The sequence below is a fragment of the Neophocaena asiaeorientalis genome, unplaced genomic scaffold (genome assembly GCF_003031525.2).
Source record: "Neophocaena asiaeorientalis asiaeorientalis breed wild unplaced genomic scaffold, Neophocaena_asiaeorientalis_V1.1 scaffold46, whole genome shotgun sequence".
In the NCBI taxonomy this organism is placed as follows: domain Eukaryota; kingdom Metazoa; phylum Chordata; class Mammalia; order Artiodactyla; family Phocoenidae; genus Neophocaena; species Neophocaena asiaeorientalis.
Window position 1 is genome coordinate 414,053 of NW_020175393.1, and position 25,277 is coordinate 439,329.

General features: G+C 40.0%; 1 protein-coding gene across 1 annotated transcript in view; it reads right to left on the minus strand.

Annotated features, from left to right (window-relative positions):
• Positions 1-24,320, minus strand: part of MLIP (muscular LMNA interacting protein) — a 112,120-nt gene extending 87,800 nt beyond the window's left edge. The window contains 4 exon segments of the mRNA XM_024766048.1: positions 57-1,616; positions 15,136-15,528; positions 17,195-17,350; positions 24,222-24,320. Of these exon segments, the coding sequence (XP_024621816.1) occupies positions 57-1,616; positions 15,136-15,528; positions 17,195-17,350; positions 24,222-24,320 (2,208 nt within the window).
• Between the last annotated feature and the right edge of the window lie 957 nt (positions 24,321-25,277).

Genomic DNA, 25,277 nt, shown 5'->3' on the forward strand with positions numbered 1-25,277 from the left:
TACAAAAAAAACATGTAACATGCAACCTGCAAAAAAAAAAAAAAAAAAAAAAATACCTTGTGTTTCTTATTTTCAGGGCCTGTTGACATGGACAATGCACAAGGTGAAATCAGCTCGTTGGTTCTTGTTAGAGAGATGGGAGGTGATGGGGATGAAACAGACGACCTGTGGTCAGATATGGAGCTTTCGGATTTCCCAAGTCTTGAAGGCAGGGTAAGATTTGGGTGCAGCGCTGAGGGACTGAGGTGGCGCACCTCGGTGGGCGGATTAGCACGAGGTAGAGCGGAGCACCCCAGTTGGGGAAGAGAGGCAGAGCCAGCGCTGGAGACAGGGTGTGGGGGAGGAGCTAAAGGTGTCTGCCCCGGGCCAGAGAGAGGTGCTGATGCTCTCTTGGATCTGTTTATCAGGTTTGAAAGAGCTGGGGAAGGATGGTAGCATTTCTCTGGAGAGGGGAGCCTGGCTCTTGGGTTAGTGGGAGGAGACACCGAAGACGACGCCGACGAGGCTAACGTAGAAGGATGTGGGGAAATATCCCTGGGCTTTCCTGGGCCCCTGAGGTCAGCATCCTGTCTGCCCTTGGAAAACAAAGGAGAAAAGCTTGGAGGGACAGGAGGCAGACCTGTAGAACTGGAGGTACTGCTTTGCAGCTGGGAAATCATTGGGCTGCTCTTTAAAGAAGTGGGGGATGGCGTTTTCTCTACATTCAAAGAAGCAAGGCTGCTACTGCCCTGTTTCGGGGGAGAAAGGGAGGACGCCAGAGGAAGGGGAGCAGCTTTAGTGGAAAAAGGGAAGGGAAAGGATTGCTGGCTGAGATCAGAAACCTGGTTTTCCCTTTGCTCTGGAGACGCCGCTCGCAGGGAGCAACTTGAGAGGGATTTTTTAGGCGTAGGAGAGGTTTGTTTAATTTTTTGATCGAGTGTGAGGCTGGAAGAAGCCAGGGAGTTGAGAGAGAAGGTGGGACAGGATGCCGGGGAAAGGGGTCTTTGGTGAGAAGGGTTGGACTTGAGGATGGCAGTGAGGAGGGAAAGCCGGGAAGGCACTGGGGATTTCACCCCTGACGTTGAGAAGTTCCCGCTGGATGACACTTGGCTACAGACAGTGGAAGAAGAGCCGTGCAAAGGGGAGGGGAAGGGTTTGGGACTCGGAGAGAGTGAGTGCGTGACGATGCGGACCGGGATGTAGGAGGCTGAATTCGACTTCAGAGAAGCACCGGAGGGCAGCGAAGGAGAAGAGGTTCTCGGACTTTCTCTGGGACTAAGGACATGCGAGGCGACAGTCTTCTTGAGGACTTCAGACGTCAGGCCAGGTTTTTGCTGGACTGCACTTGGACTGGATGAGTGAGAACCTGATAATTGAGCGGGATGGGGGAACTGTGACGTCGAGGACGTGCCCTTCGGTGCAAAAAAGGGTGCAGAATGAGCGGAAGTTTGAAAGTACATGGCTGTTTCTTCCACCAGGGCCCCACTGACATCCAGCCTCCTCGGGTGGAACTCCTCCAGGACAGAGGCTCCGGCTAGGTCGACTGGGACAGGTGGTGTTTTCTAATTAGTTGGAGAAACAAAGGAGAAAGCAGGTGGTTTATAGGCAAGCTGCTCAGAGGCAGTGGGAGAAGTTAACTAGAGGAAAGAGAAATAGACAGGGTCATAGGACATCATTTGTGAAACTGTCAAAACATTCTTGTCACTTGTGCATTTATGCAAACAGTCTTATTAGTTTACACAAAAAGAGGCCCTTAAGCCTCTGAGAAAATGGCAGAAATTCTGTTTTGCTAATGAGGCATTGCTTTGAATTTGAAATAAAATATAAATAAATGGTGAACTCTTAGATACTATATCTCATTTATTCTCCAGAACGAACATCAATATAAAATTGTATTTGCATGTCTCCCTTTGGAAGATAATTCATTGACAAAAATCTAAAAGAGTTATCTTCTTTTGGAATTGTGTGATTTGAAAAGATTTAAATCACCGTCAATATAAATTTCAAAATGCACTTTGGAAAAGGAAATAGGTCTTCTTCCATTGCAAGAATATAAACCATAATATAATAATAATGAATACAATCCTTAAAAACTTTACCACACTTTGAATGTTAAAAATTCTAAAAACTTGGACTACTCCTACATATTGTAAACCTGAAAATAATGCCCAGAATTCAAAAGATGCAGTGCTTAACATCAACATAGCTGTAACAAACTGAGAGACTGAAAGCCAAGGCCGAAACAGAGAGGGAGTTTTAGCTTATGAAAAATATTTTCCCTAATTACTTGCCAGAATGAACAGTTAATAAATGATGTGAGTTATGTTGGAAGGAATGAATAGATACTCTTTCATATGGAAAGAAGCCAGAGTACATTATCTTTTTTTTTTAATTGGAGTATAATTGCTTTACAATGTTGTGTTAGTTTCTGCTGTAAAATGAAGTGAATCGGCTATATGCATACCTATATCCCCTCCTTCTTGGAACTCCTTCCCACCCCTGCCTCCATCCCACCCATCTAGGTCGTCACAGAGCACCGAGCTGAGCTCCCTGTGCTATAGAGCAGTTTCCCACTAGCTATCTATTTTACACATGGTAGCGTATTTATGTCAAACCTAATCTCCCAATTCATCCCACCCTCCCCTTCCCCCACTGTGTCCACATGTCTGTTCTCTATGTCTATGTCTCTATAGGTGCCCTGCAAATAGGTTCATCTAATCTGCCTGAAACAATGCAAGCCACCAATCCCATATCAAATAAAAAGAAAATAAAGAAATATTGTTATCACTTTCAAGAGAAGCTAGGGAGAGCCTGTAAAATAACTGAGTAGCTCTATTCTTGCGCTATTTTTAAAATTATCCAGTACTTTAAGACAAATACTGAAATTATAAATGATTCTAAAGCCAAATCTTTTAAACAGAGGTTTCCCTTTAAAATTATTGATTTGAGTCTATTGATCCATAAGAGAAAAGAAAATATTTGTACCTAATACAGAATTTAGGGAATATCTGTTATTCAAAATATTAATTTGTATTTATTAAGTTATATGCTTAATTTATTAAGTTAGATATTAAGTTGTATAATATTATATACATTGCATTACATAGCAGAAAAGTGTACGACCATAATAATTAAACTTAGCAAGAGCTTCATTTATAAACTCAGTAAAAGATATTTCTTGATTTTGCTCTATAACATGTTAAGAAGGTGTCCATCAGACCTAATGCAAAGATTTTCATATCATAGAGTTTTGAGTTCTAAAAATATTTAAAACTGATAAATTCAAACAACTCACCCCAAACTTCTAAGTTTCTGAGCAAATGTACCCAAAATATTCTTCTCTTTTTATATGTAAATTCATTTGTGTATTTGCAACACAGAATTCTTGCCACATAAATTATTTTTGAATAATTTTGGCATGTAACCCAGAATATCTGAAAATCATCAAGAATTGAAAATCAAACAGAATTCAATCAAATTGAAAAAGAAAACTTAACAATTCCCTCACATAAGTTTTGCTTAAAAACAATTTGCTTATCCAGTATTTGTAAAACCCACTCATGTGTTTAGCCATAAGTGAAAGCTCTTCTCTAATTGTTTCCTATGACTGGTCTATCCTCATGGAAGGAATGAAGAAATTTCGAGGCTATGTACAGTCTCTTTGCATGCTATGCCATAGCTTTTGTTATAAAAAAATTGTAAATTAATAACAGCCACAAAAATTCCATTACCTTTTCAGTCATGTTTCCAAATAACTTCAGTTTATATAACAAACTCATTAATTCATCCTGATTATCTACCAAATTATCATGTTAAAATCTCAGGACTGTGATTTTGAGGGTCTCATCAGAGGAAAAGACTGTTCCCTCCAATTTCCCCAAGACTATGGCTTCTAATTACCAAACATTCTATTACACGAAGTCATATCTTACCTCATATAAGTAACTCTTAATTTTACTGTACTTTCTAATAGCTTATCATTGAAGAACTTCTAAGAAAAGTTCAAAGGGAAAGATTCTGAAAAGTCTAAGAATGTTTTTTATTATATTTTCCTATTTGATGTATTAATAAGCATTTGCAATATGTTTTTTTCTAATTTGATGTTATCCTAATTTATACTAATATAAAAGTGTGGCACCATATTTTTACAAAATTTCCAGGAGAAGGGAATGCATTTTTTAATGAAAAAGATTCATTTTCCTGAGTTCCTCTTATTAATAACTTTAAAAAAAGAGCGAGTAAAGACATGAATAATTTTATGCAGGAAGAAAGGATGGATACCTGTCAAATGTTCAGTCAAGTAGCTTGAAATAGGCCCTTTATTTTAGCTCTTTCCTGTAAATCCCTTACTGATGATAATAAACTTCTCTGATGATGCCTACAAATTATATCAATCTTTTCATCCTCTCCCATTAATAACCCCAGTTCTGTTCTCTAGGTTCTCTAATTCCTTCTCTCTCAAACCTGTTCTCTGTCTTCTCCACCATTTATTTCTAACCTGATATTTGTTGATGTCTTTGCTTCAGACACCTCTCTAAAATCACCGCTGACTATGTTCTCCAATCCCCAGCCCTCTTCTGATTCCTTGAGCCCCCTTACCACATACCTCCTCCAAAATCACTTTCAAAACTCTCTTCTCCTAGAAAAACTATCCTGAGCTCTGAATACATTCACAGTAATCTCTGTAACAGAGGATGCTTACAATATTCTGCTCTCATCAAGTGGATGGTCTTAATCCTAAATCCATATTGGATCCTGCATAATAGAGGCCATCAGTTATTTTAACAGCCAGTCTCTGTAGTATAGCTGCCTTGTCACTTCAGTCAATCTCAAATTAATTGCTTCTCAGCACTATTCACAGTAGTCAACACATGGAAGCAACCTAAATGTCCATAGATAGAGGAATGGATAAAGAAGATGTGGTATTATATACAAAGGAATACCACTCAGCCATAAAAAAGAATGAAATAATGGCATTTGCAGCAACATGGATATAACTAGAGATTATCATACTCAGTGAAGTAAGTCAGAAAGAGAAAGACAAATACCGTATGATTTCACTTATATGTGGAATCTAAAATACGACACAAATGAACTTATCTATGAAACAGAAACAGACACACAGAGATACAGAACAGACTTGCAGTTGCTAAGGGAGGGTGTTGGGGGAGGGATGGACTGGGAGGTTGAGATTAGCAGATGCAAACTATTATATAGAGAGAGAATGGATAAACAATAAGGTCCCACTGTATAGCACAGGGAAATATATTCAGTATCCTATGGTAAACCATATGGAAAAGAATATAAAAAAAAAAGAATGTATATATATGTGTAACAATCACTTTGCTGAACAGTAGAAATTAACACAACATTGTAACTAAATTATAGTTCAATAATAAATAAATAAAATTAACTGCTTTTGTGTATATTCAGTTTTTCCTAATGTGTCCATGAGATTCCAAAACATCTGAATAAAAGCCAAAATATCTGATCTGCAGCCTGATGGTCTGAATAGTTCACAAGATTTGAACCATGTTGGTCCATATAGTTGTGATCTTTCTCCTGAATCTGTACAGTTTCTGCAAGGCAGAAACTCCTGATTCTCCTTTGTCCTTGCACGCAATCATTACATTATAGCACCTTGGCCTCCTAAACAAACCTGCTGATCTGACCTCTTCTCACTGATGGACACTTGCAATGTGACTGAGCAGATTCTCAGCCTTTCTTACCTGAACAATTTAAGTCAACTTTTTGGTATTCCTATTTCTAGTTGCACCCAATTGCACCTATCTTCAGACCGACCTGTTAAAAATCTAATCAAAACACACCGATGCTCAAGATGTCACCAATACTTTCCCACATCTACCAAGCACTCAAGATTGTTCCTTCACAACAGAGCCCCTCTCCTCCTAGCCAGTCTCATCTCCCTCATCCCCTGCTATTTTGCATTTTAGGTTTTAGAAATACTTATTTAATCTCAACCTTCTTGCCAATATTGTCAACACTCTAGCCATCTTGTTCTTTTGCTAATCCACTTGGCAAATCATTATTCTTAAATCAATTATGCTCCTAGACCTAGTCTACTTAAAGCTGTTATTTTAAAAATATAACAGAACCCAGGGCCACTGCACTCGATTTAAGAGCTTGTCCTGTACAAGGGCACCAGCTGAGAGTGGGGCTGAACTTTCCTACACTAAGCAGACGGGGTACCTTTTTCTAATTCACACATGGACTGGGTAAGGCACTGTAAATTGGTGTCATCATAAATTTAAGGTTTATAGTCTCAGCTGGGCTGTGTACCACTCAGCTTTTTTGTGGGTCGTTTGGGATTTATTTTTTTCTTTTCTTATATTTTGACCTCAGCTTCCTCTCCTGTTCTAAACAACAGCCTTCCACAAAGTTAGCACTCACTAACCCTTTTCCCAGAACCTCCCTCACTGTGTGCAACAGATAACCGAGATTCCTTTTCTCCAAGGAAAATTATGATTACTGGGAAAATTAAACTTTTTCTAGACCTATTCTTATCCCCTTTCCTTCATTCTAAAGAAAAATAATGCCTTTTCCCTTTTTAAGAGTAAGTTTCCCTCTGTACTCGGAATTCCAGCAGCTCTTGCCTTCTCAGGGATCCCATTTCATTAACTATCCCCTGTATGCTACGTATTCATCCTTTTTCTTTTTTACTGGTTCTCTCATCCTAACATAAAGCAGAATACTTCCCATCATTAAAAAGATAATAATAACTATCATGTAGTAGACTGTAAAAATGTCCACATTTTTCTACTCTTTTCATAAGAAAGGCAAAGTCCTTTCCCTCATTCACCCTTTAACCTCACCTAGCCATATGACTTGTTTTGACCAGTGGGATGTTAGCAAATGTGATACAAGACACAGTGGCTTGAAAAGCACTTGTGCATTGGGGCTTACTGGCTTGCTGAGTGCGGAGCATCACCACCATGTAAATGAGCCCAGGCTAGTCCACTGGAAGATGCCAGACCACATCTCAGCTAACCAACCACCAGACAGCTAACCAGCCAGCAGCTGACCCAGCAGCCAATTGCAGACCCGTAAGTGAACTACAGCAAAGATCAGCCAAGCCTGACCCAGAGCTGCAGAACCACGCAGCTGAACACAGCCAAATTGTTGACCTGCAGATTTTTGAGCTAAATAGATGGTTGCTGTTTAAAAACACAATTTTGGTACTGTTTGTTAAGCAACAAAATCTAACTGATATAAACAGAGGCACACATAGGCACCAAGATCTGTGGTGCCTGTAAATACCCTAGTTACGGGTCTATGTAGATTTCTTCTCAGTCACACCTTTCCCTACCATCACTGTGCTGATTTACTTACTTATTCTGGCCAACACACCCTAAAATGACTTCTCAAACAGCCGCCCCCACACAGACTGCCTTAATCCCCTCCTCTTAAATATAGATGGAGACTGTGACTTGATTCTAGCTAATAGAACCTGGCAAAGGTGAAGGGATTTTGCAAATGTATTTAAGATTCCTAATCAGGTGACTTTAACTTAATCAAATAAGAGATCCTCCTGAGTAGGCATGCCCTAATGTAATAGGGAAGAACAAATCTGACTCCATATTGGATGTGTTTCTTTTACTTTAACCTGTGTATCTATTGCTTTAGCTACAAGTTAAGAATGTTGCCTATAGCCTGAAATATGCAGGATAGCGCATTCTCAAGGCTCTAACCTTTAAAGGTGTAACACTTTTCCATTCATATAGAGATAAAAAGTTGCAGAACAGAGTAACATCTGTCTTGAAGGTTTATAGGAACATTGTGACCAGACCTACAGACCTATGTGGACAGCTGCAAAAACAAAGGATCCCAACACCAAGAAGTTTGCAACAACTAACTAAACCACCTCCCATTTTTAGATAAAAGAAGACTGAATTCCAACTCAGGGAAGCTGGTTCCTTGGGGCACTAGTCTGCCATCTTCTTGGTCTGCTAGCTTTCCAAATAGAGTCACTATTCCTGGCCCCAACAAATCATCTCTCAATTTATTAGCCTGACATGCGGTGAACAGCACGAGCTCAGACTTGGCAACACTAGTAAAATGAGCCCTTTAAAAGAGGGTCAGAAAGCTGGAGATCAAGGTAGCAGCTTTAAGAAGCAAGCTGCCATGAATTCTACAGCCTCGAGGAAATGAATTCTGCCAATAACATGGGGGAACTTAGAGGCAGACCCTTCCCTTAGGAGAGTTTCCAGGTGAGACGAACTTGACATCTTGATTTCAAACTTGTGAGACCCAGCTCGGCTGTGCCCAGGCCTCTGATCTAAAAAACCCTGGAGAAAATAAATAGGTGTTTTTTTTAAGCCACTAAGTATATGGTAATCTGTATGCAGCAATAGAAAAGTAACATACTTCCCCTGACTTCTTAACAGATTTTACCCCCTGCTCTTCTGCAGAAACTCTTATCACCAATATCTACAATGGTTTATTTTTTCCTAAGCCCCTCCGGCACTTGAATCCCTTATCTCTTCTGATTTCTCTACAGAATCTGACTTGCAATCTCTTCCTCCTTTTCAAAACTGTTTTATCTGTGGCCTCTATATCATCTCTCTCTCCTAGTGTATTTCCTAGTATATATGATGAGCCCTTATCATACTCCTTCTCTTTTCCACCCTCTTCTTGTGTGTCCGTACTTCCCTGGCTGTCCTCACTGTCTGGAATGCCTGGGCCCTGTTCGTCAGCCAAGAACACTTTTACTCATCTTTCACATTTCAGCTCAGACAATGTGAACCCTTCCTGGTGATCCAGGATGATCTAGGTGTCCTCCCTCTAGACGTCCCACTGTTCCTTGAACCTGTCACCTTTCATTGGCATCATTTTCAGGTGCAATTGTTTTCCAAGCTCCTTGAAGGCCTGCCCCTCGGGCTATGGGTACAATTGGTCTCAACCAGAAGAAGCAACCAACGACCAGCGAGGCATCACAGGGATTCTGCCAGCATCAGAGCAGAGCCAGGGTCCCCCACTGAGTCAGAGGAACTCTCCTTGGTGTGTCCAGTGTCACTCACCATGGACAGTGACAACGTAGGCTAAGTGGGTGGAATAGGATGGAATCGTATACTCACCCTAAACAAGAAAGGAAATGGGGAGTTGGCAATGGGAAGAGTGCTAGAGAAAGGTTTTTAAAGCAATAAAATCAGTTGGTCAGGGGTATGTATATCAATTAAAAGAATGAGGGCCTCTACATTTTTAATCATCTCAACTGCCTCAAGGCAATTATACGATCAAGTGGACCCAGCCAGAATCTGCGTTACTACTTGGATGACCTCCCACCTGCTATGCAAGGCAGACTCCTGTTTTGTTTTCTTTGCTGCTGGGCCCCATGTAGCTCTGCTCTGCATACAGTTAGGAAGTCATCCTGCTGATGGGCATATACAAATGACTTCCTTGCATTTTAATAGAAACATGCCATTTTTCAGGAACCTGTGGCTCCAAGCTAGTCTTCTCAGCATAACAGCAGAAGACTAGCAGTTAGCAGAACTACCATGGAAGTTTAACCTCCCAGCTTTTTTCAAAGTCTTAAACCTCTAAATCCCTAGGCCAAAAGCTATGGACAATGTGTTTTAACAGGCAAAATACAAAACAACAGCCAAGCTATGAGGCTGGAGTCCTAGGCTGTCTTCCCTCCTCTAATATAATTTTTCTCTGCTGTAAATTAAGAAAGTTATGTAATGATGTCTGTTCCCTATTTATATGGCAGTGTCATGGGAAAAGGAGGATCACTCATTCATCAGATACTTTCTTAGTACCTATAGTGTCTCAGGCATTGGAGTTAGGTGATGCAGACAGAAGGCAAGATTTTTTGTCATCACAGGGCTCACAAATCTACTGGTGTAAGAGAGACATATACAAGCTATTCTGATACAATGTGCTGGTATGAATAGGGTATTTCACTATAAAACAAAGGCCCACGACTATAAAAAAGGTTTCTATGTCTGATGCCCTGTCCAAATAATTTGTTGCAATCTCTTTTCCATGGATCCCTAAAATCTAGGTTCTTAATTAATATGTGTACCAATGTCCAAATTTCCCAGAATTTTTTGTAAGAGCCTCCTCTATTTGGCCACCACCAGTTCTACTGATCTTATTTTTTGTGTCCTTTCTTCCATTCTGACATCCAAGCTATGTTTGAACGAATATATAAAATGTTTCCCTCCTCCCATGTTCCTTACCTTGTGCCCCCAAACATGCTGCCATTTCCAACTTTTTAAATACAATGAATCATTCCTGAGAACACTTGTGGGCCAGGAACTGTTCTAGGCCATATATTTAATTTCATTTAATCTTCCCAAGGAAGGTTGATAGCATCACCCCATTCTACGAATGAGGACACTAAAGTTTACGACCTCAAGTAACTGCCCAGAGGAGTGTGACCATAAGTTGCCAGTCTCATTTTTGCTTTTTCATACCATCTCTCTACTGTGTGATCTCCTTTTCACTACTTATCCATTCGTCAACTTGATTTCTGCCCCTTCACCCCACTCACATTGTTCCCATCAAGGTCACCAAATGACCTCCTAAGTCCTATAGTTTAATGGACTTTGAAGGCCCTACTTTATTTGGCTTTGTTTTGTATTTTATTTTGACTTGTATTAAATTTATAATATTTTCTACTGTGTTATATATTATATTATTTTCATAAATCATATTATAGAATAATATTTTAGTAGAAGGTGCCAGGCTGCTCTTCCGGAGCAGAGCTGGTCACATGCTGGACAACCTCATCCCCTCTCCCAGAGGAGGAGCCCAAAGGAGGTGTGTGTCCAAGCAGGTAATGGGACCAGACTCTGGGCTCTAACCTGGGAGAGCAGAAGGGCTCCCATATCCCAAATTGAGACAGCGGCCAGGTCAGACCCCACATCACTAGCCCCATCCCTACACATCTGGTTCTAATAATAATCATGCAGGAGAGGGTCCCCTCCCTTCCTTGCAGAGGACACACCTCCCTGCAGGGACCCCTAATGCTTCACCTCCAACTCTATCAGCAAAAGGCCTTTTGATCCTTCCCTTCCCTTTGATCTTGGCCTCTTGATCTCCTAGCTTCTAATCTTCTCTAAATCAAGCAGCAGCATATATTAACCTGGCTGTCCCGCTTGGCAGAATTACTTGCTGCAGGACAGTAAGAAAATCTGTCGTCAAGGCAGCTAGAAAATATGAAAGTACAATATTGGAGAGGAAAGCTGCATTCTCCAGGAAGTCTCCCAGCATAAAACGGGGAGAACCATATGATTCTTATGTGATAATTCCATGTTCATTCTCAAAACATGTCATGCCACCCGAATGTTCTTTCACGGTTGGTATTTTGTATCCCAGAATGGATATGATTGATAACAGATTCATTTGAGTTTTAGAAAGAAAACATTACTGAGCTACGTTTAAATTATTGATTAATTAATTAATGTTTATATAGTTTATGTATTTGACCTCATTTATAAACTACTTTTTAGTCGAAAGTTTCTTTAGCTTTCCCTGCATGAAACCCCTCTCTCCAACTTCTTTGTTTCCCTCTCAGCCTCCTTCTTTGGCTTCTCATCTTTCACTGGCCCTTTATACTTGACTGTGTCCTGAGTTGTATCTTGTGTCTTCCTGTTTTGCATTATTTCCATGAGTAAACCGCTCCATTCTCATAGCTTCAGCTCATATAGGAAATACTTCCAGTCTCCCATCTCCCTCTTATGTCCAGATTCATATTTCCAGCTTCTTTCTTGATAGCATTGCGTTCTGCCACCAGGCATCTCAAACTCAACATTAGATATCTCATCTCTTCTTATCCCTTCCCAAGACCTGTTATTCTTTCCTCAGTTAGTGCCAACATTCATTCAATTTCCTTGGTTATAAATTTCATTCATCACTGATTTTTTTTTCCGTATGTGGTCAATGAACAAATCCAGTTCATTCTACCCCCACAAAGTCCCTCTTTTTATTCCCACAGACACTGTCTTAGCTCCAGGCTTTATTGTAGTTCTTTCAGACAAATCATTCTGTTTTTATACGTGTATATTCACCTCTCTTTTAAGTCTAATACTATCCCTAGGAAAGTCAATTCTTAGCCATCTACACCAACATTCAAGACATTAACATTCAAAAACATTACTCTTTTCTTTCTGAATTTTATTTGAAAGGCTTTTGATTCAACTGCTTATATTATACAGTCTTTTTAATTTTGACTTACACTTTAAAATTTTAAATTCTTTAATGATTTTTAACATAATGTACTTTTGCTTAAACATGCCACCTCAGCAAAAGTATTTGGAACACAAAATACACTCAACCCAATATTTATACTGACTTTGTTCAAGATAATATAGTAACCACTATAGAGAGAAAAGTGTTTAATAAAAATGGGCTTAACGTGGACCTTACCTCTAAAAACTTTACAGTCTGTTAGGTGAGATAAGGCATGAACCTAAATAGTTATAATACATGCTGGAATAGGATAATTGTTATAGAAGATGTACAGAAAAAGCTACCAGAATTATATTGAGGGAGAGTTTGCTTTCACTGAAGGAACCAAAGCAGGCTTCATGAAGGAGTCAATATCTGAGCAAGGACTTCAAAGATGTGAACTTTTAAATATTTATGCTTTTCATACACCTTACTGAACCTCATGTATATGCAAGACACTCTCCTAAGTGCTAGAGGTACAGAAATGTACAAGGGACAGACCTTGACTTCAAATAGTTCTCAGTCTAGTGAGGAAGAAAGATAAAATCCATCATTATAATCAGGTGAAAAGGAGTTATATTGGAGATTTTCTAAAAAGACTACAAACTACAAGGAAAATGACAAAGATATAAGAGAGAAACTAACTAGTCTTCAAAGAGAATGTCTCTAGGAAAAGGTACTGCTTGGGCTGAGCTTAGAGCATCAAGTAGCTGTGGTCACATGTAGATGGGCTGAGAAGAGAGAAGAATCACACACAGAGGAATCAAGGACCAAGGATGCAAAGGTATGACGTGTATACTTTGATGACAGTTCAGGAGAGCTGAAGAATAGAAGTACCAATGTGGATAGAAAACGACATCTAGGCTAGGTTATAGAAAGGTTAAAGGTCAGACTAGGAGCTAAGTAAATTTTTTTTAGGAATAGCTTCATAAATTATTCCTGACTAACTGATAGTGATAATATATAGACAATTCTGTACATGGATTCATTTTTACCAGGTGGACCAGAAATAACTTAATTAACTACATTTCTGATTGAAAAGCTGATGTTGCTGGCATCAGGTAATCCAATTATGGGATAATCTTTGGGCTTTTTACACTAAGCTTCGACTACTGACTGTACTAACTTCTCAGAGTGACTTCTTTAATGCTCTGGCCATTTCTGTTTAGCTTACCTTTAACAGTCATCTCATTTTCACTTTCTTTTTTTTATGTTTATTTCATGATGACCTACTATTCATCACTCAAATGGATTACTATAGGAAATGGAATCCGGAACAATGGTTATTCCCAAACATTTCAGGACCCAGTTTTCCTCCATCTGCAGTAATCATAATGCTCATCCACCACTAATGAATTAGGCTGAGCTTTGCCTTTTCATTTGGAGCTTTGATAACATGGATGAACTATAACCTACTTCTAACTAACTGATTTTGGCAAAAAGATCCCAAATGTGTGTGTTTGTCTTTGGTTTTCCCTCTATATATTTGGTCACATGAAGACAAAATAAATGACCAACTCAGCGGAAGAAATCTATCAGTCGGAGAAAAGAGTAAATTGAAAAGCCAAACATTGCTTCATTAAGAATACTTTTCTTTATTTATATTTGGTATCACCATGTCTTCAAAGGCCATGTTAAACTACACTCCACACACTATGGAAACTTCCACATTGCCAACTTGCTTATTTCATCATCTTTCCTAAGGCAAGAAAGAAATGTTTAAGCCTATCATCACTTACTGAGAATATGTTTAATTATATGATTAGAATATTCCCAATAACTAGATAAGAATAAATTTCAAGAAGAAATGAATGTTTTAGTCCAATAGACCTGGGTGGTGCTACCCCAGTGAGAGTCTTCTATCACCAAAAGACAGCATGAGGATACTGGATGCTTGAGGGTGACATAAATTCATTATCAGGAAGTCCAGTGAAGGCTGCATAAATAAAGATAAGGTGGCACCAAAGATAAGATGCCTACGCTACAGTTTTGCATAGGTCCTAGTAGTACCAAAAGGCCAACTCAACAATAAAAATGTTCTCCCAACTACTTTGTTATGCTTGCAAGTGCCTGGTCTAGCAGATTCTAAATAGGACATCTTTGTACTGACTCGTGCTCATTGTCACAGGGAGCTCTGCACCCATTATTTACTCCCAAAGCCAAGCCAGTCTCTGCATTCCTGACATTCTATGCCTTGTCAAAGTCATCTGATAACTTCATGACAACAAATAGCCAGTCATCCTAGTTTTTTCCCTTCAAAATCCCACCCTCTTCACCCCCTTTCCTTCCTGCCCTCTCAGCTATGAGTCCTCTCCTACTGTATCAAAGCCTTGACACCTTAAAGGAACCATTCAATCTTGCTGCTAAGCTTTGGGGTGGGATCTTCTCCCCAGTTCTCTGAGGCCAGCCCTGCTTCCGGTGGTTTCCAGGAATACAGTCAATATTTCCCTGAAGTCACACAGGAGGAAATGATTTTCCTTACACACTCTTAATTCCTAGTGTATCCTTTTACTACTCTTTTACTGGTTTAAAAGTAAAGTGTCTGCATCCAGTTGATGTCTTTTTGCTGGATCTTTCTCATCTCTGAAATGTGCTTCTTCATGCACCCAGCCCACCAAGAACTCTCTCCTAAGAAATTCCCTGTACTGACCTTCTCCAAAAATTTTCAGAAGGAAGGGTTAATATTCCTCCAAATCCCCTCCAGCTAAGTGTTTTACATATTCTCTTCAGCCAGTTCACAGCATAATTGTATATAATCCTTTTCATCTTATGAAATTTATTTCTTTTCAATTTCTTATCTATATTTACACTGTGATGGTTTATGATCTTGGGATTTTAGTTTTTTAATATCTCTTTCCTTGAGAGTTTTGTACACCTTGATGCCTTGAATAAATAGAAATGTCTTTGCAGACAAAGGGTATGAAACTTTTTTTTTTTTTAATGACAAGGAGAAAAACCTACCGGCCCATGTTTTTGCTGAGGAGCCATCCCATGAGGCATTTCAAGATGTGATGGAACCTGGAGGTCTGCCCCCCGAGTTTTGGGGCGTACCACATCAGAAACCAGACTGGAGGAGATTGCTAGAGACGTGGGCCGAGCAGCTGTGGTGCTCATCCCTCCTGGGGGGCCTTGTTCACCTCTTCTGCTTGGAGCTTCATCTTCCCCCTCAGAGTCCACAATAAAGACATATTCAGCTTTGAAGAGGTCACTTTGCTGCATTCCTTGAGGTTCGTTTGCTTTAAATCCCCTTCCTTGGGAAGCCTTGTCCTTGACCGCTAAAGGATAAGTCAATGTTTCTCGGTCTCTCTCCCGTTGGCTCCCAACATTCAAGGTCGAATACTCATTGGAATCAGACTGCAATAAACGTAGAGACATGAAAGCGAAAGCGTTGATGTTGCTTTGGTAAATGCTTTTTTGCATGTACTCTTTCTTAAAACCTTAATCTGCTTATAACCTCCAAGGACAAAAGTTTTTACGAATATATCTAAAAATCAGGTTGGCATAGGAGAGATTTGGGTTGAAGCTAATGGTTTACTTTTACTAACCCACTTGTTTTTCCTGGTCCAAGCCCAAACAATTTAGGGCTCAGGATCAAAGTCAGCAAAACCTGCTTTCAAATAAATCCTGATATGGCTTTTTAAAAAGAGAGGAAAGAGAGCAATGTTTTCCATAAAGACATTCACAAAACAAATGGGGATGTGTCATGGGTTTAGTTAATGGTCAAGCAAAACTTGTGGCTGTGTAGATACCATTGCCATCTGTAAATGAATATCCTTATCTTTGGAGGCTTAAGAGATCTGCAGCCAAGATTGATTCGTACATCTATAGTCCCACACTCATAGCACCTAATCACAAAGGATCCCATGAATATATTATGTGTACTTGAGTACTGTTAGGGAGAAATTTCCCAGAAGTGCTTTATGTGGCATTCAGAATTTCTCTGAAATAATTTGGTCCCAACAGTCTTTGAAATAAGATGACATGGTAAGTCCCAGGTTATATATTACTTCTTGCTAGATAAGGTGTTTTCATATAGACAACGAGAATCAGATAATTTTATCTCCTACAAGTTGGCTCAAAAATACCACAAAGTTCCCCCAGTCACATTTTATTTATAATAAGATAGTATTAAAATACATTTTAAAGAGAAATTTTTTTTTACCCAAAATGTCACTATTTAACACAAGTTATTTTTATGTTTTTTTCTGTTTGTTTTAATTTCTTTTTCAGTCTTGATCTCTCTTTAGATAGGTATAATCAGGGTATAAATACAACTTTATAATCTATTGTATCACTTAATATGTAAGATTAACATGTTCCATGAAATTACATAACCATTATAATTATAACTTTGTCAAGGTGATGTATTATCTCATGCTTAGCTTTTCTCTAATTGTTAGATATTAGGCTCCTTTTATTTTTCTCTAATTATTTTCCTATATAACACTTTTTTCCTCTGTACTATTTCCCTGGGATGCATTTCCAAGAGTTTAAACATTAAAGGGTTATAAACAGTTGTATGACTGTGGATAAGGGTTTTCCACCAAAACTGTACAAATTCACAAAACTAGCAGCAAAGTGTGAGCCTGCCAACATATCCACAATTGCCCCAAATTCAGATATTACAATTTTTTAATGCTGCTAATCTGTTACACGTAAAATAACACCTCGCTCTTTTATCTAGCATTCTTTAAAGATAAATTTAAACTTTGTAAAAATTTTGTTTTTATTATTTTAAGATACATTTGGGAGGGGAGGTGTCAGGAGGCCGAATATATCACGTGAACAGCAAACAAAAGGATATCAAATCAAAAGGGCTGAGAATAATGTATTGGAGAGAACCTGAGATTTGATAACACTGAAGTTCCTATTACATAGTTATATTTTTAGCCAATCTTAGATTTCCCAGTTATCTCACTTTAAGCAGAGAAAATAAACATCCATACAAATTTGCAAGTCATTATGATGGATAATTTAATGTTAATTGCTTGATATAAAAAATAGTAAAAAATAATCCTACCCTATTTACAGTTTCTGGAGTCTTATCACTTGGTTCCTCAGGAATTTTAACAATGAATTTAGAGGTGTCACCCAACTGGGAGTGGGTTGGTAGTCTTCTGACAGTGGGGACAAATGTGAAGGTCAGAAGTTTGGCTTCAGCATCACCAGAAGAGACCTATGAGACACGTTATAAATTAGACTTTCAGTCTTATCAAAGGTTTATTTTGACTTTACTCTCTACATATTATATTTATCTCATTTATTTTGATAAATTGCCTATTGTCCTATGATCATGTGTATGGTTGGCAAAGAGAACATCTATTAAAATATTCATAGTTTATCCGACCCTTTTTTTGTGAAAATATTTATCGGAGAAAGAAATACAACCCAAGGAAGATCCTACTGTAGGACACGGCAACAGAAGAGCAGCTTGGCAAGTTGAGCTGCTGGAATGTTGCAAGTTAACATGGATAAAAGTTAATTTCAGAACAGACCAGATGCTGTGTTTGTGATGACCCCACAGAGGTCAAGGACTTTTATCCATTTAACTCTGGGTTAGCAGGTTCAGTGTGACTCATAATCACCAAGCATGTGTGAAACTTCTGACATATATCATGAATGAGAATGCTAAAATGTGAATTGAAAATTGAAAGTTTACTTTTCTTGCTGCCAGGATACCAATGCCTCTTCTCGAGGATATACCTTCTCTTTCATTCATTCTTTATTCATTCAAAAACCATTTTGTTAAGCATTTGCTGTGTGACAGGTACTCAGGAGCTAGAGATATAACAGCAAATAAGAAACAGCCAATAGACCAGTCACAAGTAGGAAAAGCATACGCACAGAATAGGAAGGGAAAAGCGATAAGGGATGCCTACCCAGTCTGGGAAGCTCCATAAAACACAGCACCTGGAATTTAAGTTCTAGTGAAGAGAAAAATAAGGGTCTTCCAGGCTGAGGAAACCAGCTGAGTGAAGGCATGGAAAGCAGCACTGGGTGAGAAATCAAGCTTGAGTTCTGTCCTTTTGACACTGAGAACCAAGCGCTGTAGATTGAGAATGAGATCGTCTCATTAGAATGTCAGATAGGTAATGCTGGTTTTATAAGACCCAAGGCTAGCGATCAGGACAGAAAGCCAAGAGTAATAGATGGAGGACTAAAAGGAAAGGCAGAAAGAGAAGATGGTGCTGGAGATTTCTCTTTTGAGACGTTTGGGTGAGAAGGAGGAAGAGAGATGGAGAGTAGTTAGAAAGGAAAGTCCAGTCAAAGAGGTTCCCTTGTTGGTCTGTAACAGGATAGACGTGAAGACGTCTGTAGACTCGGGGAAGGAACCAGTAGGAAGGAAAGTGGAGCAAAGTCCTGGAGGAAGCAGGCAGAAAAAGCTAAAGCAACAACAGAAAGAACATGGCCTCCTCTGAGAATGGAGAAGATTAACGGAGATACAGAAAAGCTCTGACTGTGAGGCAGTGAGAGAAGCTGGAAGGTGAGGGGACTCATTTGGTATGTAATCCATGTTCATGATGCGATCAGCCCCATCTAGTCATAAGGAAACTGCCACGCTGCCACCTCCATGCCTCTGTCACAAGAAATGCAATAGCCCTGGCAGGAACTCCCAGACTCCTCTCCCTTCAGGTCGTGCCACCCTTGTGTGTCGTATCTCAACATGCCCTTTAAACCCGATCACATCAGCTGCACGAGAAACCCAGCCATCCCTGTGTCTCTGTGTGCAATGCATACCCCTAGTTTTGTTCCCTTCTTGTACCTGTAACCGAGATGGACCCTATGAGGCCTTCCCAGAATAGATCCCCACCCATGTCCTTCACCTGCTTTTTGCCTGTAGAAAAACTTTAGTGAAAGAATAAATTTAATCAGGGAAGTGAGAAAAGGCAGAAAGAAAGGAAAACAGTCAAGCAGGTCAAAATAATAATACTTTAGCCATTAAACAAAGTCAAGGGCATTTAGTTCTTCCTCAAGGACTATGGATAATATTCTGAGCCATGTCCTTTGAGCTGTTTTGCAGCTACTGAAACCCTCACGTGGTGGAGGAAGTTAACTGTCTGCTGCCCATAAGCACATAGACCCCATACCGGTTGGAACCAGAAGGCTGATGATACTGACTCCCAGTTACCTCACCACCAACCAATCAGAAGAATGTCCATGAGCTGACCACACCCTGTTCCTTGAACACTACCTCCTCCAGGGCGGGACACACAGTTTTGCAGGCATTAGCCAACTGTGGCCCCCTTTGCCTGGCAAAGCAATAAAAGCTAGTCTTTTCTACTTCACCCAAAACTCTGTCTCTGAGTTTCTATTCAGTACTGGTGAACAGAGACTGAGTTTCAGCAACATACCGTGATCCAACTCTTGGAAACTTTTCACCATACACTTTCTGGAATTCAGGCAGTTGTCACACATCCCTCCACATCCTTAACCTCTTCTCTACATGTTCTGCCTCTAACTAAACATGGTTCCTGCTGAAGGACTCTGCTTCCCAAGAAGCTCTCTGTTTCCTCTCACACTGGGTGACCCACCAGAAGTAGGCTAGGTATCCTCTGTACACTCTTTTCTGCTTCCAGACCATTCTTCTTCCCTCTTACCTACAAACTTCCAGGTTTGAAGCTCCTGCCATCCACAAGTCTACACCATTCACTACCTCTTCTTGTTACAGCCATCTGCCCACCCCCAAGTCAAACCCTTCTTTCTTTGAAGATTTACTTCTGGGGTTAATTCCACTCCTTCTAACACCACACTTTTTATAATACCCAATATGCTATCCCATGGGTAATTTTTCTAATAGCGTATTTCACTACCTCTACTCTTCCTTGCCCTTCACATCCTTAGCAACAACCAGTAGCCACAACACCACCATAATTTCAGGGTTTTTTCCTTCTCTGATCAACACTTCTTTTCTTTCCACACCATCTCTTCAATTCTGGACTCCAACAATTCTGGGAAACCACCAAAATGAAAGTCTACTGATCCTTCCAACATTAAGTTTTCCCAGACTTCTTTTTTTTTGGCCAGACTTAATGACCGAGTTGACCACAACTCCTCCTGTGCATGCCCTTCAAATACCTTACCTTCTCTCACATCACCATCCACTTCGGGTAAATCATAGTGGTCACACAGTCTACCACCTACCTACTCTCCTCCTGCACCACAAGGGTAAATGTGGTCACAGAAAAAAATCACACGACCCCACTTGCTGGTTTCACTTCAAATTTATGACCCTGAGCCTCAATCTGGCACTTTAATTCTTCTCTGTAATCATACTATACAGTTCCAGAGCCCATTTACTCTCCCACTCGCTAGAAAACTCACACCTTCTCCTCTTTCTTCAAACCCCTACATCTTCTTCCTCATTCTCACTCTGAGCTGACAACTTTGTTTCCCACTTCACTGAGATAGTTGAAGCAATCTGAAGAGAACTTCCAAAACCCTCATCACCACATCTAGTCACCCACCTACATCTTTGTCCTTTTACATAGCCATCAGTCCTGCTACTACACTCCTACTTAAACCAAACCTCACTTGAATACGTTGCCTTCTACTTAATTTCATTTACTCAACAAGATCTTATTAAATGCCTACCAGATGCTAGGCTCTATTCTAGGGGTTGGTGACACACAGAGAACAAAAACCTCTACCCATTCTGGTGGGAGGGAGACAGGAAACCAAATAAATATGCAATAAAATAGGATTTTCAATTGTGATAAGTGCTGTGAAGACTAGTATAATAACCTATAGGAGAGAAAATGTTAGGTAAAACTTGGGTTGGCTGGAATCTAAAGGAAAAACTGAGAATTTGCTGAAAAATTAGATGTGCGATATAAGAGCAGACAAGAGTCAACACAAGTACAAAATTTTTGACCTGAATAACTGAAAGAAATAAGATATTCTTTACTGAAACAGGGAAAACAAGAGGTGAAGCTGGTTTGAAAATAAAGATCAAATATGATATGACAAATGTATATCCAAGTGGAAATGTGGGGATGGGAGAAAAGTTCAGAGGAAAGTCTGTCATGGAGATAAAATCATTACAGTTGTTGACCTATACATGGTATTGAAAACCATGAGACCAGATGAGATCACCAGGGGAGTCAGCACAAATAAGAAAAGAAGAGGTCCAAGACTGAACCATCCAGCTCTACCATTAAGTGGTCCAGTAGCTGAGGAAGAAGTAGCAAAAGTGACACAGGATTTTAAGAGAAATGGAAAAGCCTGGAACACCATTGATGGAGGATGATGCAGTGAGAAAGAGGCCTGACTATAAATAAGTAAAAGGATTGACAGACTATTGTGAGGGCCCAGCCTAAATGTAAATCCGTGAATTTGTAGTAAAAGCAATTTGCTTGGCTTTTTGATAATGTCTCCAGGAATGCTCAACTGCCTATCATAGGAACAGAGCAAGTGAATTGCAGCATTTATAGAACTGATGTTCAGAGGTGGCTCTGGCAGAAGAATGTTGTGAGTGTCAGGAAACTGAGGGTACTGATGGGGGAAGAGCAAAGGGTCAACCATGGAGTTCAACATGGACAGGGAAGAAGAGGGACTTCAGACTAAGGGACTAGTGGTCTCTTCGGTTCAGGAATCAGATCTGAAAGCATAGTGGGTGTCGGGGAGAATGGCCCAGGGTCACAGTATGGGTTATGAGAGCTTAGGATTTAGTGGGATGGTAAGACTAGATGATTATAAGGTCTAGGCTTATAACAGAGTAGGGTTAGGGTTAGGGTTTCTAGAAACAATGTCTATTCCTTAGGGCATAAAAACTACACAGACAAACCCTTCTGAGCCAACTTTCATTTTTCAATATTATTTTCTGCCTTTAAAAATAATTGTCTATTCCTCCATGGCAGTCAGGTCGCAATTCCCAGGCTTATCATCCAAAAGTAATAAATCAATGCTTTCCCTTTTAGGAACGGACATTAGATCCCTCATGAGATTTAGGGAACCCACTAGTCTTATCAGTGATACACAATACAACACACTTTCTAGATGGATTATTTTCTAGGAAGTCTTCTTTACATGACTAATCTCATCAATATCTTGATGGGTGGAGAGGGGTTTTAGCAAGGAAATCACTGAGGGTAGTTCAGATAATCTATCATAGAATTTCATTTGGGTAGGAAATAAAGATAGTCTTTTAGGAGGAAAAGAAGTGGTGAAAGTGTGACTTTGTCCTCAGGTGCTATAGACCTGCCCTCATCTCCCCACATGATGACTACAGAGCTATCTTTTTTTTTTTTTTTTTTTTTTGCGGTACGCGGGCCTCTCACTGTTGTGGCCTGTCCCGTTGCAGAGCAACAGGCTCTGGACGCGCAGGCTCAGCGGACATGGCTCACGGGTGCAGCCACTCCGCAACATGTGGGATCTTCCCGGACCGGGGCACGAACCCGTGTCCCCTGCATCAGCAGGGGGACTCTCAACCACTGTGCCACCAGGGAAGCCCAGGTCTATCTTATGTTCTATCCAGATGAAATTGAAATACTGACGTATGCACTTCAGTATAAGTGCCCTGTGGTTACAAAATACATATAACCATCATTAACAGTAAGTGGCTTTGCCTTCTAAAGCATATACAGTGACCAAGATTTATTTCTCCAAAAATGTACTTCTTTACTTTAGCTTGCTACTAAAGTCTCTAAAATACAAATAGATCGTCACTACTGATACATTGTAAACTATTGACTTTTTAAAGGTTAATAGTTACAATTTTAGTGAATAAAATTGAAACAAAGTATGAATAAAAATGGATGCTTCAATGAATGAGGTGTGCTTTTAGAACATATCCTCAAAGGAATTTCTAAACATAACCAAATGTTGACAATGAAAGCAACTGAAAATAAGTAAAACTATTTCCTTCTTTTTTATTGTTATATTTTCTTACAGGAACATCCATAGCCTGCATAAAATTTCTTCACCAGGTAAGGAGAACAGTTTGTTTTTAATTTTAGTTGAGCCAACATATAATGTCATCAAGAATAACATTTAAAATGGAAAATCCAACAGTACTAAAGACTTTTCATCTTCCTAGTTTACTGTCAGAGAACAAGATCAGGGATTAATTCCTATCCACACACATAACCTCAGATTAACCACAAAAAGGGCAATGGTTTGGTATTCACTTTTAAGCTGGCAGTACATTGTTAGCATGGGGCTCTTTTCATCACTTTTACCTAGCATCATTTTATCCTAACAAGCATGTACAGAATTTTTTGCACAAAATTTAGTTGGAAAAGGATTTGAAATTATACTAGCTACACTATACAACACTTAGATGTTAGCCCCGTGTTAGCCGGTGGACTGCTGAATCCCTTATTCAGGAAAGAAAAAGAAAAATTTTGCTGCATACCATAGCCCAGTTCCAGTGGAGCCCAGAAATGAATTGCTATGGTGATGAAAAATCATTTTCCACACAAAGCAGAACCAGATGCATGTTAATATCATTGCATTGGTTAAATGCCAGTTAACACTTTCCATTGTCAGTGTTGTTTAAAAATGCATTTTAATTCCTATCCTTGAGAAACTAGTTTAATAATAAAAATTAGAGCTGAAAGGATGAAAATATTTTCCTAAGTATAGTTTCAAGTGCTCGAAACTCTGAGACTGTCACCTTCTCACCGGCCACTCGACTAATAATATAAGAAACTGTTGTCCCCCCGTGCCATGCAGGCTCACTGCTTCTTTGCTCAGTTTCGGGCTCCAGTGCCTTCCTTTCTTCTATTTCCCTAAAAGTTCTCTTCTTTCTGACGTTGACACCCACACTCACAGATGGCCACTAGCTTCTTGTTGAGAAGAAACATGACAGGGTGTCTCTCAGCATTCACACTGCGCCAAGGACTGTCCTGAGCATCTTCTTTGGTTGCCAGTAAGCAGTTTTGCCTTTATCTGCCCATCCTTTCCACTAACTGCCTATAACATTTCATTTTGATATAGTCAAATTTATCTACACCCGGGCATCTCTCCCTCAAACCCTCTTGCAGTAAACACCAGAGTGCATAGCCTTTCAACGTTCTCAAAAGCATGAAGGAAAGACTTCCTTTTACCTGGGGTGTGGTCTGAATGCTCCCTGCTAAGATGCACGAGATCATTTGGAAGTAATTGTTCCCGCAGTCCCTCGGAAGCCCCCGGCTTTCTGGAAGCATTGATTCATCCCATAAGGGTGTGAGCAAACCAATGAGTGAGGTGGGAAGGGAGCCACTCCCTGAAACAACACACACACTCGCAGGGAAAAAAATTCTAAAAAAGAGGTAACGAGGAATCCTCCCTGAATGAAAGGGTTTTGTCAGCTCCAAAGAGTAGATTTATGTTCAGACAATTTTTAGATTTGGAACTTCAGGAGAGGTCAGATTGACTGCTGAAATGGAGCCAGTAGAAGTAAAAGAAGAATTACCACCTATATGTGTTTCCCCTCTTTTCTTTTTATGCATGTAGTCCAATTAAACATTCTGCAAAAAGAACAGAGAAGCCAGATTGTACAGCAACAAGAAGCTGATCAAAGGACCCGCACAGCTGACAATCCCAGCAATCAGTTGGTCACACTCACTGGGAACATTTAGAGGTACAAATACATGCAAACACTGGATCTAAATAAAGAATGAGAAAACACACGGTCATCCCTTCAAAAATCAATAGCTTTAATTAGTGGTCCTTGGCATGTACCTAGTGAGCAATGGTACAGGAGTGTCTCTAGTGACTGAAGTTTTGCTATTAACTAAATTTGCTCTAAAATAGAGCTTGGAATCAAATATTTGTCAAAACTAAATTCCAGGGCTTCCCTGGTGGCGCAGTGGTTGAGAGTCCGCCTGCCGATGCAGGGGACACGGGTTCGTGCCCCGGTCCAGGAAGATCCCACATGCCGCAGAGCAACTGGGCCCGTGAGCCATGGCCGCTGAGCCTGTGCGTCCGGAGCCTGTGCTCCGCAGCGAGAGAGGCCACAGCAGTGAGAGGCCCGCGTACCGCAAAAAAAAAAAACAAACAAACAAAACTAAATTCCATTCCAATGTTCCTGGAAGACAGTGAGTTTCCTGACTATAGACAAACGTCAAAGCTTTACATGTGAAATTGATTGGAGTCTTCAGCTTCCGCACTTCCATTTTCTA